Source organism: Acipenser ruthenus, chromosome 32 (genome assembly GCF_902713425.1).
Source record: "Acipenser ruthenus chromosome 32, fAciRut3.2 maternal haplotype, whole genome shotgun sequence".
Taxonomy (NCBI): Eukaryota; Metazoa; Chordata; class Actinopteri; order Acipenseriformes; family Acipenseridae; genus Acipenser; species Acipenser ruthenus.
This window is the reverse complement of record NC_081220.1, coordinates 3,246,291-3,261,595: the sequence shown is the minus strand read 5'-3', so window position 1 is coordinate 3,261,595 and position 15,305 is coordinate 3,246,291. Positions and strand designations below refer to the sequence as shown.

The following is a 15,305-nucleotide window of genomic DNA, read 5'->3' as shown; positions in this document are numbered from 1 at the left end:
AAGCTTTCCCTCGGTGAAGGTGATTCATTGAAAGTCTTCTCTTTGCAGAGTCTGCTGTGATGGAGAAGAGAGGGCTGCTCATCCTTCTGCTTGCAGGTGAGTTTCCTTTATGTCTGTTTCTCTCTCTATTTGTTTTGATATTTTCCACGCTCCCTCTCAGAAAAGTTCATGCGGTTCTGTGATGGGGTACACCCCACCCCAGTGTGTGTTATATTAATTGTTGTATTATTGTTTAAAATGATTGATTCATTTATTACTAATCTGGAGACGGTGGTCACATGTATATAAACCCGCAGCTTTGGCTGATGGAGGTTAGTGTGTTCAGAGGCGAGAGTCGGGAGGTGAAGTTAAAGAAACGCAGTAAATCACAACAGTTGCTACGTGTGCTGGTTTTACACCAGCGTGATACTTGTTTGTTAGCCACTGTGCTAAATAAAACAAATAATAATATCTTCAGGGGTCCCAGCCAATAGAAGTCAAAATATAGGAATATATGTATTACAAATTCAAAATATAGGCAGATTATATGACCCACACATTTTTTTGATTTTTTGAAAACCCATACATGCACAGACCGGGGTGATTATAACACCCCTTCCCACCTTTTGTGGTGGATAGGGGGCTAATTATACAAGTGCAGCTATTACTATGAAAATATAAAAAAACAAAAACAATACTGACACCATGGTTTTTGATATGGTCGATGTCCAGATCCTTACTTGGAACACAGGCTGTCTTGGGCGTAGATGTAAGGTGGGCTGTACTGTCAGAAGGTGGTGGGTCTGAGGACACAGGAAGGGCACATCCAAAATGATCAGTGGTACCACAATTTGTAGAACTTTTAATGAAGTGATTGGGTAAGTTTGGCATTGATAATGAATTTCCAATTTCAATATGTTATACTATAGAAAACCAGGTTAAAATAGTTAATGTAGGAAAATATTGTTAATTGTGGAGGGCCCATAATTAAGCGATAGTGCCCGTCGATGATGGCTCTACGTGTGATAGTTGACCGTGAAGGGGGTTCTGTGTCCTGAGCCGAAGGCGAGGGCGCTAACGAATGTCAAGGTCAACTATCACACGGTAGAGCCATCATTGCGAGGCCACTATCGCTATTAGAAAATGATTTTTACTGTTGTTTTCTTTAAAAAAAAGACCTTAAAACCTATATGTGGCAGGGCAGAGGAAAAGCCTTGCACATATGAGAGGGGGCAGCCCTGCAGATAAATACAAATGTATTGTGTTATGTTTATTTCAGGACGGGGTACTGCCCACCCCTGTGCAGAGTTTGTATTTGTGTTGTTGTTATGATTGATGTATTTTTATATAGGCCGATCAAGGTGCCGTCCTTCAGTGTTTGTCTTTGTTTTGTATTTTAATACCTCGTGGGAATGCGTGACTGTCAGCTAGTAATTATTGGATTAGCTGGCAGTCATGCATAGTTGGTAAACTCAACCAGGATATAAAAGCCTGCAGCTTTCTGTGTTCGGAGAGAGTGTCTAGGAGTAGAGAACGGGAGCGAGGAGGTAAAGAAGAAGAATTGAAATGAAACAATTGCTATGCGTGCTGGCTCAAAACCAGCACGACACTCGTTTGTTGTTATAGTTATTATTTGTCTGTTTTGCTTTGGTAAGGTGTTTTGTTTTTGTTTAAATCTTTTGTTTATTAAATAAATGTGCAAGCAGCGCTTTGCATAGCACAGGACTGCCTTGCACGTCTGTTCCGCGTCTGACGTAATCCACCAGCCATCACTGTCACATATGGTGTCAGTGGGATCGAGCAGCGCCTCTGGATGAGTCAGAACAGGAGTAGGACTGCAGGCGCATTTATTTATTTATTTATTTTTGAAGAGGATGGGAAAAAAAGGATGGAGGCAGAGGCAGCAACAGCAGCCCTGGGAGGAACGAGAGAGGAGGTGGTGGTCACAGGATCCAACCTGACTGGGACCCCCGTACTGGGCAGCAGAACAGGAGCTGAAGGGCTCCCCTGTGCGTCATGTGCAGAGAGTTCGGGCATGGTGTTGGCTGCTAGAGCAGAAGACCCCATCACCTCCAAAACCCAAGAGGCGGAAGCCCGACCGTCCATCGCCCGAGTGGGAGGAGCTCGAACGTCTTATTCCCAGAAAGGGGGAATCTGAGTGTCCAGCGCCCAGAAGGAGGGATCTGTTGCATCCAGAGCCCAGAATGGGGGAGCCGGTGTGTCTACAAGCCCAAGAGGGGGAAGGCCGAGTGTACGCAGCCCAAGAGGGGGGATGCCGAGCGTCCGCAGCCCAAAAAAGGGAAGACCACTTGTCCAAAGCCCAAGTATCCACCAGCAGGGGAAAATCACCTGCTGTTCCCACCGTCACCACCAGTCTTCAGGGAGCGAGGGAGCAGTCTCCAGGGACCAAGGGAGAGCTGCACCAGTCTCCAGGGACCGAGGGAGAGCCGCTCCTGTCTCCAGAGATTGAGGGAGACTCCCTGCTGCTCCCGTCTCCACCGCTAGAGGGAGACTACCTTCTGTCTCCGCCGCTAGAGGGAGACTACCTGCCACTCCCGTCTCCGCCACAAGAGGGAGACGACTGGGTGGAACTGTTGCCGTCCCAAGAGCCAGAGGGGATGGAACCATGGCCGTCCCGAGAGCCAGAGGGGCTGCAACCGTTGCCGTCCTGAGAGCTAGGAGGAGAGGAGCTGGAGCTGCCTCTGCCTCCACCACCAAGAGGAGAGGAGCCAGAGCTGCCTTTAACTCCACCACCAGGGGGAGAAGTTGAGCTCCTGCTGCTACCTTCTTGGCTCCCCTCCCGGCTTCACATCCAAAGGGTCCGGGGTCGTCGCCTCCAGAGGGTCCGCTGCTGTCGTCGACTTCAGAGGAACCACTCCTGCCCTGCCCTGCACTGCCTAGGGATGCCAAGCCTCCACCGCCTGGTGCTGCAAAGCCTGCATAGCCTAGGGATGCCAAGCCTCCACCGCCTGGGGCTGCAAAGCCTGCACAGCCTAGGGATGGCAGTTCGCCTTTGCCTGGGGATGCCAGTTCACCACCGCCCGAGGAGACCAAAGCCACACTGCCCAGGGATGCCGCCATGCCTGCTCTGCATCGCCTGGGTTTCTTGCTACTCTGCGTCGCCTGGGTTTCTTGCTGCTCTGCATCGCCTGGGGTCGCTCCTGTCCTGCTTTGCCTGGGGTTGCTGCCGGCTCTGGTTCGTCTGGGGTCGCTGCCGGCTCTGGTTCGTCTGGGGTCGCTGCCGGCTCTGCTTCGCCTGGGGTCGCTGCCGGCTCTGCTTCGCCTGGGGTCGCTGCCGGCTCTGGTTCGTCTGGGGTCGCTGCCGGCTCTGCTTCGCCTGGGGTCGCTGCCGGCTCTGCTTCGCCTGGGGTCGCTGCCGGCTCTGCTTCGCCTGGGGTCGCTGCCGGCTCTGCTTCGCCTGGGATTGCTGCCGGCTCTGCTTCGCCTGGGGTCGCTGCCGGCTCTGCTTCGCCTGGGGTCGCTGCCGGCTCTGCTTCGCCTGGGGTCGCTGCCGGCTCTGGTTCGCCTGGGGTCGCTGCCGGCTTTGCTTCGCCTGGGGTCGCTGCCGGCTCTGCTTCGCCTGGGGTCGCAGCCGGCTCGTCGTCGCCTGGGGCCGCCAGCTCTGACTCGTCCGGGAATGCTTGCATGTCACCATCCAGGGATGCCTGCACATCACCGCCCTGGGATGCCCGTATGACACTGCCTGGGGAATTTGTCTGTTCCGGGTCTGATGTAATCCACCAGCCATCACGATCACAACCCTGATTTATCTTTAAGTTGTATGGATTCGTCGGGTACCTTTCCGCTGAGTAAAGACGTTCTAAAGGATGAGATACATATAAAGAGAAAAACAATTAGTTTTTATTTATTAAGTCGATTTTCATTTTTTTTATTAACTTGTTAGGGTTTTAATGATTTATAATCTGGACATTGCCTGAGGAATGAACGGAGCAATTACTGAACAGTCCGTGTACGATGGAGTCTGAACTACCAATACAATCTCTCATTAAATACCACTCTAAAATGCCTTCTAACTCACCATGTTTCTACCTTCAGCCAAAGCCTGTCTCTTCTGAATCTATATATGAATGGAGCAATATTACTGAACTGTCCGCGTCTCACTTTGTTGTTGTTGAAAGATAATGTGTCTGTGCTCCAGTCGAGCTGACAGTCTGTGACTGGCTCACAGCAGTTGCAGGTACGGATTGGTTGCTTTTGAGAATAAGATTAATTTGGACCAATTGTGTCTTTGTTTAGTATTTACTGTCCAATCGATGTGAACTAAACTTAAATTTATAATGTGTTTATTTAGCAGACGCCTTTATCCAAGGCGACTTACAGAGACTAGGGTGTGTGAACTATGCATCAGCTGCAGAGTAACTTACAATTACGTCTCACCCGAAAGACAGAGCACAAGGAGGTTAAGTGACTTGCTCAGGGTCACACAATGAGTCAGTGGCTGAGGTGGGATTTGAACCAGGGACCTCTTGATTTTAAAAAACGAGTTGAAGAGCCCTGCCCTAACTAAGGCAACTCTACCTGTCCAGGGTATACGAGAAACACATGCAAGCAGCTTTACAGCAAGTACAGCATAAACCAGTCTGCAGATGAAACTACACATGGGAGAGAAGTGTCCTGAACATTGTATTTCATTTTGAATTTTATGAAAATTGTACATATTTGTAATAATGACTGCTTTAAGAAAGATTTTTTCCTGAAAACTACAATATCTCAGGGAAAAAAATAATTCAATAGATTTTTACTGTTAAAATGTTATTTATGTTCAAATTACATTTTTAATTCTTAATAAATTGGTAAACACGGAATTGGTCATTCTGAAAAACAGAATTTGCCATTCCCAGAATGGAAAATCAGGAGCCCTATGTTAAAGCCTTGGGGTTTGCAACCGTGGAGAGGAACTTGTAAGACAACAAACTTTTTGTCCGGTTGGAAAACTCCCTTGATAAATTCTGACCCTTTCAGTGACACATCAACAGGATTGGGTGAAGAGTACATGGATTTTAAACAAACAATCTAATATATCAAATCAGCAACCGATCACTGAAGAGGCAATAACTGATGCATTGAGAACTCTGTTATACTAATTATTATTTGTTTATTTAGCAGACGCCTTTATCCAAGGTGACTTACAGAGACTAGGGTGTGTGAACTATGCATCAGCTGCAGAGTCACTTACAAATACATCTCACCCGAAAGACGGAGCACAAGGAGGTGAAGTGACTTGCTCAGGGTCACACAATGAGTCAGTGGTTGAGGTGGGATTTGAACCGGGGACCTCCTGGTTAGAAGCCCTTTTCTTTAACCGCTGGACCACACAGCCTCCTGTAAAAATACAGCATGTCAAAAAGAAAAAGCCAGCACGTGTGCTGATTTGATTCACAGCTGGTGCTGAGATGTTCCAGCGGGCACTACCATCTATTAGAGCCTGCTAGAACTGGAAGCTGATCGGCTGACGGTACTGAATTGTTTTCTAATATGATAAATATGTATAAAGATCACTTTTCTTTTCAGTTAAGAAGTTACACAAATACATAATTTAGAAATATCAAACAGAGAAAAGAAAATCTATCATCATAATGAACTTACCAGCCTGAGTGAAGGGGTGAGAGGATCATTCTCCTCATCAGACATAAATCGTCTTTCAGTCACCTTTTTCCACTTTCCCTTTACAAAAGACCTCATCATGTGAAGAAAAATCCGCATGTCCTTCAAAAATCTTGTAAGAATTACTTAGTTTAAACTGACTCAAAAATGTAACATCAAACATACAGGAATCAGCAACTATATAGATACAGTGTAATGAGAAAATTTCCAGGGAACCGGGAGTATAATTCAGCAAGCAGGGTTGATTGAAATTAATTTTTATAGGCATGAAAAACCAAACGCACATCTACACAGTAACCAGTATTTTAGTAAAACACAAAAGAAAATTACTGAGGGCCACGTCTCACCACATCTACAAGACAAACGCCAATACGGTACTGGAAATTAGTAGAAAAGAAAATAACCTACTGTGACAGAGAAAGAATGAATCTTGGTTATAAATCTCCCTCCCGACCTGTGAGGGCGCTGTGTAAAGGGAACAGTGTGCCCCGGACTGGATGGTTTGGCAATTCATTCCAGGGAAAGGTGGAAGTCGGCCATCTAGAAAGGGGTCGGAGTCACAGTACACCAACTCATCGCCCCAGACGGGAGGCGATGTGGCAATCGCGGCTTGGAGGAGAAACGGTTGCACTCACTAACCAAGGGGCGTGGCTGACGGTACAAAAGGGGATGTGATGAAGCGAACTGTTCTTTTGTTATGGTTATCAATGAACCGCTGAAGGACTGTGAATATACCATGGGTGTTTGTACTGTTTTTGTGAAGAAGTAGAAACATTACTTTTGAAACAGGCCATCCATCTTGTAGAACACACCTCTCAAGAAGAGGGGTTCTACTCAAGATACTTTCTGGTGCCAAAAAGGACAGTGGCCTACGGCCCATCCTAGACCTGAGACACCTCAATGGGTTCTTGAGGGAGAGGAGATGCCAGATGGACACACATCGCCACATCCTCCAGTCTGGCTGGGCGACTGGTTTACCACTGTGGACCTGTATTTTCATGTCCCTATTCGCCCCGCGCCAGGAAATATCTCTGCTTTGCCTTCCAGGGAAGTGTCTTCGAGTTTTCCGTGCTGCCATTCAGCCTCTCCCTAGCCCCCCACACTGGTGGAGGCAAGCCTCTCGCCTGCGCGAAGGCATAAGAACGGAAGTGATTCACAGCCATCAGGTAGTGATGACAGACAAATCCAACTCAGGTTGGGGTGCGGTCTGGGCAGGCAGAGGAGTCCGCGGGTCCTGGTCGGGTGGCTGGACAGCCCTGCACATAAATGCGCTGGAACTGTGAGCGGTTCACCTCGCTCTCCAGCATTTCCTTTCGTACTCCAGAAGAGACATGTCCTTGTCCGATAGAATGGCGAATTCACCCTCAGGTGGTAGAGCGCATATGGGAACGGTTTGTGAAAGCCCGAGTCGATCTCTTTGCCACGGCAGAGATGACTCACTGCCCCCTACGGTTCTCCCTCCACCGCTGCGGCAGTCCACTAGGCGTAGATGCCCTAGCCCACGAGAGGCCCAGGACATTTTTGTATGCATTCCTGTCAATACTGCTGCTCCCGGCCTTCCTAGAGAAGGTCCGGAGAGAGAAGGCGATGCTTCTCCTTGTGGCCCCAGATTTCCCAGGAGAATATGGTTTTCAAACCTTTGCCAGTTGTTGCAAGGCCAGCCCTGGGAGATCCCGCTGAGCATGGATCTCCTGAGTCAGGTGAGAGGCACTCTCTGGCACCCAGAACCAGGCAGACTCAAACAGTGGGTCTGGGACTGTCTGTCTGCCCTAGGGCTCTCAGGCGCAGTCATCAGTACACTGCAGAATGCTAGGGCCTCCTCCACATGGTCGTTATATGCCTATAAGTGGAGGTATTTTCAATAGAGGTCATGACACCATCTATTGCCCTATAACTATTTCACAGTTTCTGCAAGTGTCTGCTAGAGGCAGGTAGATCCCTCACTACGCTAAAAGTGTACCTAGCAGCTATATCTGCATGTCATGTTCCCGTTGACTCAGTGTCCCCGAGCGCTCATATTCTGGCGACTCGTTTTCTAAAGGGCAGTCATGTCCTCCTAGAAAGGACGCCCTCCCCGAGTGGAGTTTAGATGTGGTATTGGAGACTCTCCCTAAGTCCCTGTTTGAGTCTATACATTCCATAGAGACGAAATACCTCTCTATGAAGCCTTTTTATTAACCATCACCTCTGCCAATGCGGGTTAGTGAGCTACAGGCAGGGTCTGTGCAGTTCCTGTATGCGCATTTGGGACAATGGAAACAGTATTGTTACGCACAAACCCTGCTTTCCTCCCTAAAGTGATTACAGTTTTCTACCTGAATCAGACAGTGAAACTAGAGGCTTTCCATCCCACTCCCTTTTCTGCGGAGGAGGATCTGAGATTGAATTCCCTCTGCCCGGTTTGGGCATTGAGATGTTATGTGGATAGGATGAGAGCGCTGCGTCTGACCAGCTCTTCACCTGTCATGGTGAAAGGACCCTGGGTCAAGCCCTCTCAAAGCAGCGGCTGTCTCACTGGATTGTGGATACAGTTTTGACTGCGTATAATAATACAGTCCTACTCCTACCTGGGCCGCGCACTCTACCAGAGGGGTGGCTACGTCATGGGAGCTCTGAAGTGCCTCTTTGACTGATATCTGTACTGCGTCTAGCTGGGCTACTCCGCATACATTCACCAGGTTCTACCGACTCAATGTGGTAGATCCCGCTATGCCTTCATTAGGCACAAGGGTCCTTGAGGTTGCACGCTCACAACACAAACATTAGTTTGGTGATAGCGAGACGTCCCTCATCTGCTGTCTCTGCTCACGCTCCCTTGCAATGGCTTTGGTGTACTTTTCCCAAAAGTATTGGTTGGTGGTCATCTTCGATATTGAAAGGGAACAATAGGTTAGTGATGTAACCCTGGTTCCCTGAAAGGAAAGACGACCCTCTAACCTTGCGAGGTCACATCACTCGGATTTGTGGGTTCGATGCAAAAGAGAAAGTGAGCTCTGCGGAGTGACTACTTAACAGACAACAAGTCCAGCAACAAAGCCATTGCCCGGGTTATTACAATATATTTTTTTATTTGAAAGTAAAAATATATGAAAGCACGACAACCTTTATGTACAAAAATCTTCACTAACTGTTGAGTATTTATTTTCGTTTCATAAAGTAATAAATGTCAGTTTTTATTATTATTTGTTTATTTAGCAGACACCTTTATCCAAGGCGACTTACAGAGACTAGGGTGTGTGAACTATGCATCAGCTGCAGAGTCACTTACAACTACGTCTCAACCGAAAGACGGAGCACAAGGAGGTGAAGTGACTTGCTCAGGGTCACACAATGAGTCAGTGGCTGAGGTGGGATTTGAACCAGGGACCTCTTGGTTACAAGCCCTTCCCTTTAACCACTGGACCACACAGCCTCCTATATATCTAATAGTGAAAAATAAATAAATAAATATCAAGATAGGTCAATAAATAAATACATGTCTGTATTGATTTATGTATTAATTTGTTTCAGTGTTTATTAATGTATTTATTTGTTTTCCTTTTACCAACTATATAGGCTATATCCTTCAGCATATAGCTAATTGTCAGAAATTAACGTTCCTTTTTGTCCAGTGGGGACCACAAATAGCGTTACTCTCATCAACCAGTATCAAGAGGAACCATACTTCCTTACGCCAATAGGGACCACAATGAGCATTACACTCACAGGAAACCAAACATTTTCAGAGCTCCAGCTCAAAATCTCAGAATGAGGATGATGAAGATGAACGATGGCTCAAAATATCTCAAAAATATAGCAAAGTCCAGAGAATTCTCAGCTGGCTGACTTCACCTTTCAAAATACTGGTAATAAGATAATTAACAGCTAGTTAACCCCTCGGCCACAGTCTGCACGAGTTTAGTAAGGATGTGCGACTGTCAGCTAGTTAAATAATCAGTAGCTGATCAGTCACGCATCCTCACAAGGTTTTAAATACAAAACAATAACAAATACGCGGTGCTTCGCCGTACTATAAACGTAAATCATAATATAAAATCAATAAATAAATAGAGGGACGGGACACTCCGCCACAGGGTGAAATTAGTTCTGTTTATTTTATTCTAGGGGTCTGATGACCAAACAGAAAACATATGAGGACTGGCAATACACAGCGATGTGTATTGCACAGGGGATGATGAAGGGTTACAGTCCCGTAAACAATAACAATAGTCCAAACGAACACCAAACACAAACACGGTCACCTCTCTTAGTGAGTGCTGCAGTGCTGGTGGTGAAAGTACAATTTCTATTTGTGAACAGTTAGTGCTGTGTTGTCCGGGTTTAGTGCTGGCCATGGGCGACAGCTCCGGATCGTGTTAGCCGTCTAGTCTAACAAACAAGACAAACAGAATATTTTCAGAGAGATAGACAAAACAAACAAAGCACTCGTGGTTAGTATCTCAATACTGGTCCTTTCAGTCATAGCGTAACCATCACAAGGACCAGATCTCATCACTACATCCCCTTTATATACTGTCCAATCCGCGGATGCCACACCGTTGACCTTCCGGGTCAATGATTTAGTGTACCGTAGCTCCGCCCCCTTTCTAGATGGCCGACTTCCGCCGAATCCTGGGAATGAATATTCTCAGGCCATCCAGTCCAGGGCACTCTGTTCCCTTTACACAGCGCCCTCACAGGTCGGGAGGGAGATCTAACACCAAGAATCATTCGATCTCTGTCACAATCATTTATATTAAATGATTGTGACGTGAGATTTGAATCTAACCTTCAGTTTGCAAACTTTGTTATATTACTCTCAGTGTTACACGATTAGTTGAGACAAACAGTATGTTTAAAGATGAAGTCAGCCAGCTGAGAATTCCCTGGACTTGTATTTTTGAGATTTTTTGAGTCATCATTCATCATCATCATCTTCATTCTGAGATTCTGATCTTGATCTTGAAAATTTTTGGTTTCCTGTCAGTGTAACGCTCATTGTGGTCCCTATTGGTGCAAGGAAGTACGGTTTCCTCTCTCGATACTGATTGATGAAAGTAACGCTATTTGTTTTCCCCACTGAACAAAAAGAAACATTAAAAGGATAGCCTATATTTGGTAAAAGTAAAACATAAATAAATACATACATAATATAAATATTGAAATAAATGAATACATGCATAGACATTTATTTATTTATATATCTTGATAGTTATTTATTTTTCACTATCATATAAACACTGCCATTTAATACTGTGTGAAACAAAAATAAATATTCAACAATTCTTGTTCAATTGTATATTTATGAAGATTTTTGCTTTCATATATTTTTACTTTCAAATTAAAAAAATATATTGTAACGACCCGTGCAATTGCTTTGTTGCAGGACTTGTTGTCTGTTCAGTTTGTTTTGTCTGTCTTTTATGTATTGTAAGGTGAATGGGTCACGCTGTTAGCATGGGAATGAGTGGGGAGCATGGGTTTTGTTGTTTACGGGGTTGCAGAGTATTTGAGAATTCAACACCCGGACAGGTAGGGTTGCTACCTGTCCGGGTTTGACTGGACAGTCCGGGAATTGGCATCTGTTTTCAGGGTGGCAGGAATTAACAAGCCTGAACACCCTGATGTCTGGTTTTTAAGTGAAATGCATAAGAAACACCTACACTAGTTTCTTGCATGATTTCCACTATGTCATTAGAAAAAATGTACTGTTTAGTACTGATCTGTACATTCTACTTTGTTTAAATAATGCTCAGGACAACAAACATATCCACGTGATGTAAACAATCCAAGTGAGGGGTTGCAGTCACGTGACCCCAGCAGGCTACACTGGCAGGATTTGCAACCATAGAGCATACATGTTATCTCCAGTCACAGGAATTATAAAGATATCATTCATGATGTGCCAGATACTTGGAGCCCTACTGTGCACCACCGGTGAGCGAGCACACTTTGACGTGATTTGACCAAGATTCTTTTTTACTTTTAAGAAAACGTACTTACCGGTTACCATCTTTCGTTAAATACACTCACAATTAAAACAATGGAGATGACATATTTGGTTTATTGAGTATCATAACTTTGTACTGGGATAAAAAAGAAAAAGTTCTACGAAGCGTCAGTAACTAGAATCTGTATATTTCCTGTAAAATCAGCTTCAGCGAGTGACAGCTGAACGGTTGAGCTAAGGAGACTGTACTAAAAGGACTATGCTGTGCAAAAAGGAGCACAGCATGAACAATATGTAAGGTACGTGCATAATGATTTCTGTTCAGTTTTCAAGTTGCCAAAAATTACAGGTAGATGGATGCTGTTTGCAATTATTGTACTTTTAAATATGTTATAAATGATGATGCTTCTGTGACTTCATATTAGTTCAGTAAAATAATACATGTAGCATAATGCATTCTGTTAACGATAAAGGCATATTTTATATAAGGACTGGGAATTGCCAACCTACTTAATTGTGTTAAACTGTATTACAGTATACTGCAGTTTTGATACACCAAGGCTGACTGAGAAATATGTCTGGGTTTGGTCTGTGGAAAAGGTGGCAACCCTACCGAGTACTACTTCCTAAACATGAACATGTTACAATATAATAAATGAACAGATCAGATAGATGAAAACTTTCAATGCAATCAGGATAACACATAATCATTATTTACAAAGTTTTGTTCATCTCGTTACATGTTATAAAAACTGTAACTTTACTGCTATACTACTAGGGAGTCTGAGAGAAAAAATAACACCAGTTTAGTGCTTCTTTCATTTGTTTGGTGTGCAGGGTAATCAAACATGCAATCTTCAGGTGTGAAAACGTTATTGCCCCCCCCTAGTTAACTCAACCCAATTAAAGGGATAATTAGGGTCAGCTGTTTGAGTACTTAACAACCAGGCCTGATTTGGGCCAGCCCTGCCCAATATAAATCTGACTAACTTTGGCCCTTACCATCAGAGTGAAGTTGTCAGCACACAGGTTCTAGAGGCACATCATGCCACGAACAAAGGACATTCCTGAAGACCTCCAGAAAAAAGTTGTTGATGCCTATCAGTCTGGAAAGGGTTACAAAGCCGAACCACAGTCAGAGCCATATTGTTCAAATGGAGAAAGTTTGGGACAGTAGTGAATCTTCCCAGGAGTGGCCGTCCTGCCAAAATCTCTCCAAGAGCAAGGTGTAAAATCATCCAGGAAGTCACAAAGAACCCTAGAACAACATCCAGGTATCTGCAGGCCTCTCTCGCCTCGGCTAAGGTCAGTGACTCCACCATCAGAAAGACACAAAAATGGGATTCGTGGCAGAGTAGCAAGGCGGAAACCATTGCTCACTAAGAAGAACATGAATGCTCGTCTCAAGTTTGCCAAAAAGCACCTGGATGATCCTCAAGAGTTCTGGAACAATGTTCTATGGACAGATGAGTCAAAAGTGGAACTTTTTGGCCGACATGGGCCCGTTGTGTCTGGCGAAAACCAAACACTGCATTCCATAGTAAGAACCTCATACCAACGGTCAAGCATGGTGGTGGTAGTGTCATGGTTTGGGGATGCTTTGCTGCATCAGGACCTGGATGCCTTGCCGTCATTGAAGGAACCATGAATTCTGCTCTGTATCAGAGAATTCTACAGGAGAATGTCAGGCCATCCGTCCGTGAGCTGAAGCTGAAGCGCAGCTGGGTCATGCAGCAAGACAATGATCCGAAACACACAAGCAAGTCTACATCAGAATGGTTGAAGAACAAGAAATTTAAAGTTTTAGAATGGCCTAGTCAAAGTCCAGACCTAAACCCCATTGAGATGTTATGGCAGGACCTGAAACGAGCAGTTCATGCTCGAAAACCCACAAATGTCACTGAGTTGAAGCAGTTCTGCAAGGAGGAGTGGGCCAAAATTCCTCCACGGCACTGTGAGAGACTAATCAATAACTACAGGAAGTGTTTGGTTGCAGTTATTGCTGCTAAAGGTGGCATAACCAGTTATTGAGTCTAAGGGGGGGATTACTTTTTCACACAGGGGCATTGGGTGTTGCATAACTTTCTTTAATAAATAAATGAAATATGTATCAAATTTTTGTGTTATTTTTTCACTCAGGGTCCCTTTTATCTAATATTAGGTTTTGGTTGAAGATCTGATAACATTCAGTGACAAAAATGCAGAAAATCAGACAGGGAGCAAATACTTTTTCACGGCACTATATATTGTTGGTAGTTTCTATTGTATTTATTTGTGTTATACTGTTGATGAAATAATATGAAATCATGATCAAATTTGGATATGTCAATTGCATTATGCTGAATCAATTAATATATATATATATATATACATATATATATATATATATATATATATATATATATATATATAATATATATATATTTTTTTTAAATCACTTTATGTGGCAGGTTGCTGCTGAAGATATGTAGGGGCACTCATTCTTTCTGATCAGGGTGGGATCAGCCAGGCAGAATACCAGAAGGAAAATAAACTACTATGTCCTATTTCTTGTTAAAAGCACACCTTGGGATGGCTTGCCGTGAAAGGCGCTTTATATATAAAATTTGATTTGATTTGTGTCAGGCAATGAACATCGTTTTATTAAATACAGATGGTAAACTTATACTTAAGAAACAGGGCAGATCTAGAATACACAGTCACGGCAAGCGGTTTGCACTGCCCGTTAATGAAAACAATGAAAACTTTGTTTCTACATTTCACCGAAGAGTGTTGGGAACTACACATAAAAGTGAAATGGTGCTTTTGGCTGATGAATTACTTTTGCTGCACCAATATACCCTGAAAACACATAAACTATCCTTGCTGTATGGAGAGGCTCTGGCAGTTCTTGCTGATAACTACCGTTCCTCTCAATATATTTAAATTCAAATAAAAAATCTTTTTTTTAAATGTCTTCAGTTCCTCAGCAGGGACAGAACATTTCTGAGAATGAACTCGTATAGGATGTTATCCTGTCTCAGTCTATTAATCTTTCACTCCACTAGCTATCAGCATGTTAATAATGTTTTTTTTTCATTATCAGGGTTTTGTGGGCCTGCGTACAACCAGATCAGAAACCGTGTGTTTGTGGAAACTGTTAAGAGCTGGTCTGAAGCTCAGAGCTACTGTAGAGAGATGCACTCAGACCTGGCCACTGTGTTCGGCCAGGAAGAAGCAAAGCAGCTCTTAAATATTGCAGGCGTTTCTCTCTATGATAAATCCTGGATCGGGCTATATCGTGATGACACACAGAACTGGCAGTGGTCTAACAGCGATGATGTCATCTACTCCAACTGGAGGGCATACCTCTTCTGTGCTTCAGTCAATTCAGAGGGAAAGTGGATTGATTCACCCTGCAACCTTCAGAAAGCCTTCATGTGCTACAAAGGTAAAGACGTATTTGTTGCTATATTGCAATTGATTATTCCTTTATTTTAGTTATTATAATTATTAGGCATCTCTGTTGGGGGAGCTTGTATGAGTTTGCAAATCCGCCACCACTCCTACAGCTGCTAATATCTCATAATATTTGAAAGCTGAAACAGTATTTCAGTCAAAACCCTGAAAGGATACAAAAACAGATGGTTATTAGATGTGTTTGGTGTGTTTCAGAGGCAGTTCCAAAAAATACCTGCATTTCATTAGTGATAGACGGACCCATTTTTTACCTTCTGAATATCTGTTCTTCTCTGTTCTGTAAATCCTCGGCTGCAGTGTTTAGTTCAGGTTC

General features: G+C 44.2%; 1 protein-coding gene across 1 annotated transcript in view; it reads left to right on the top strand.

Annotated features, from left to right (window-relative positions):
- The first annotated feature begins 49 nt into the window (after positions 1–49).
- Positions 50–15,305, top strand: part of LOC131703077 (snaclec coagulation factor IX/factor X-binding protein subunit B3-like) — a 22,488-nt gene continuing 7,232 nt past the window's right edge. The window contains exons 1-2 of the mRNA XM_059005942.1: positions 50–96; positions 14,619–14,963. Coding sequence (XP_058861925.1) covers positions 60–96; positions 14,619–14,963 — 382 coding nt within the window. The 5' untranslated portion in view covers positions 50–59. The remainder of the gene's footprint in view (positions 97–14,618; positions 14,964–15,305) is intronic.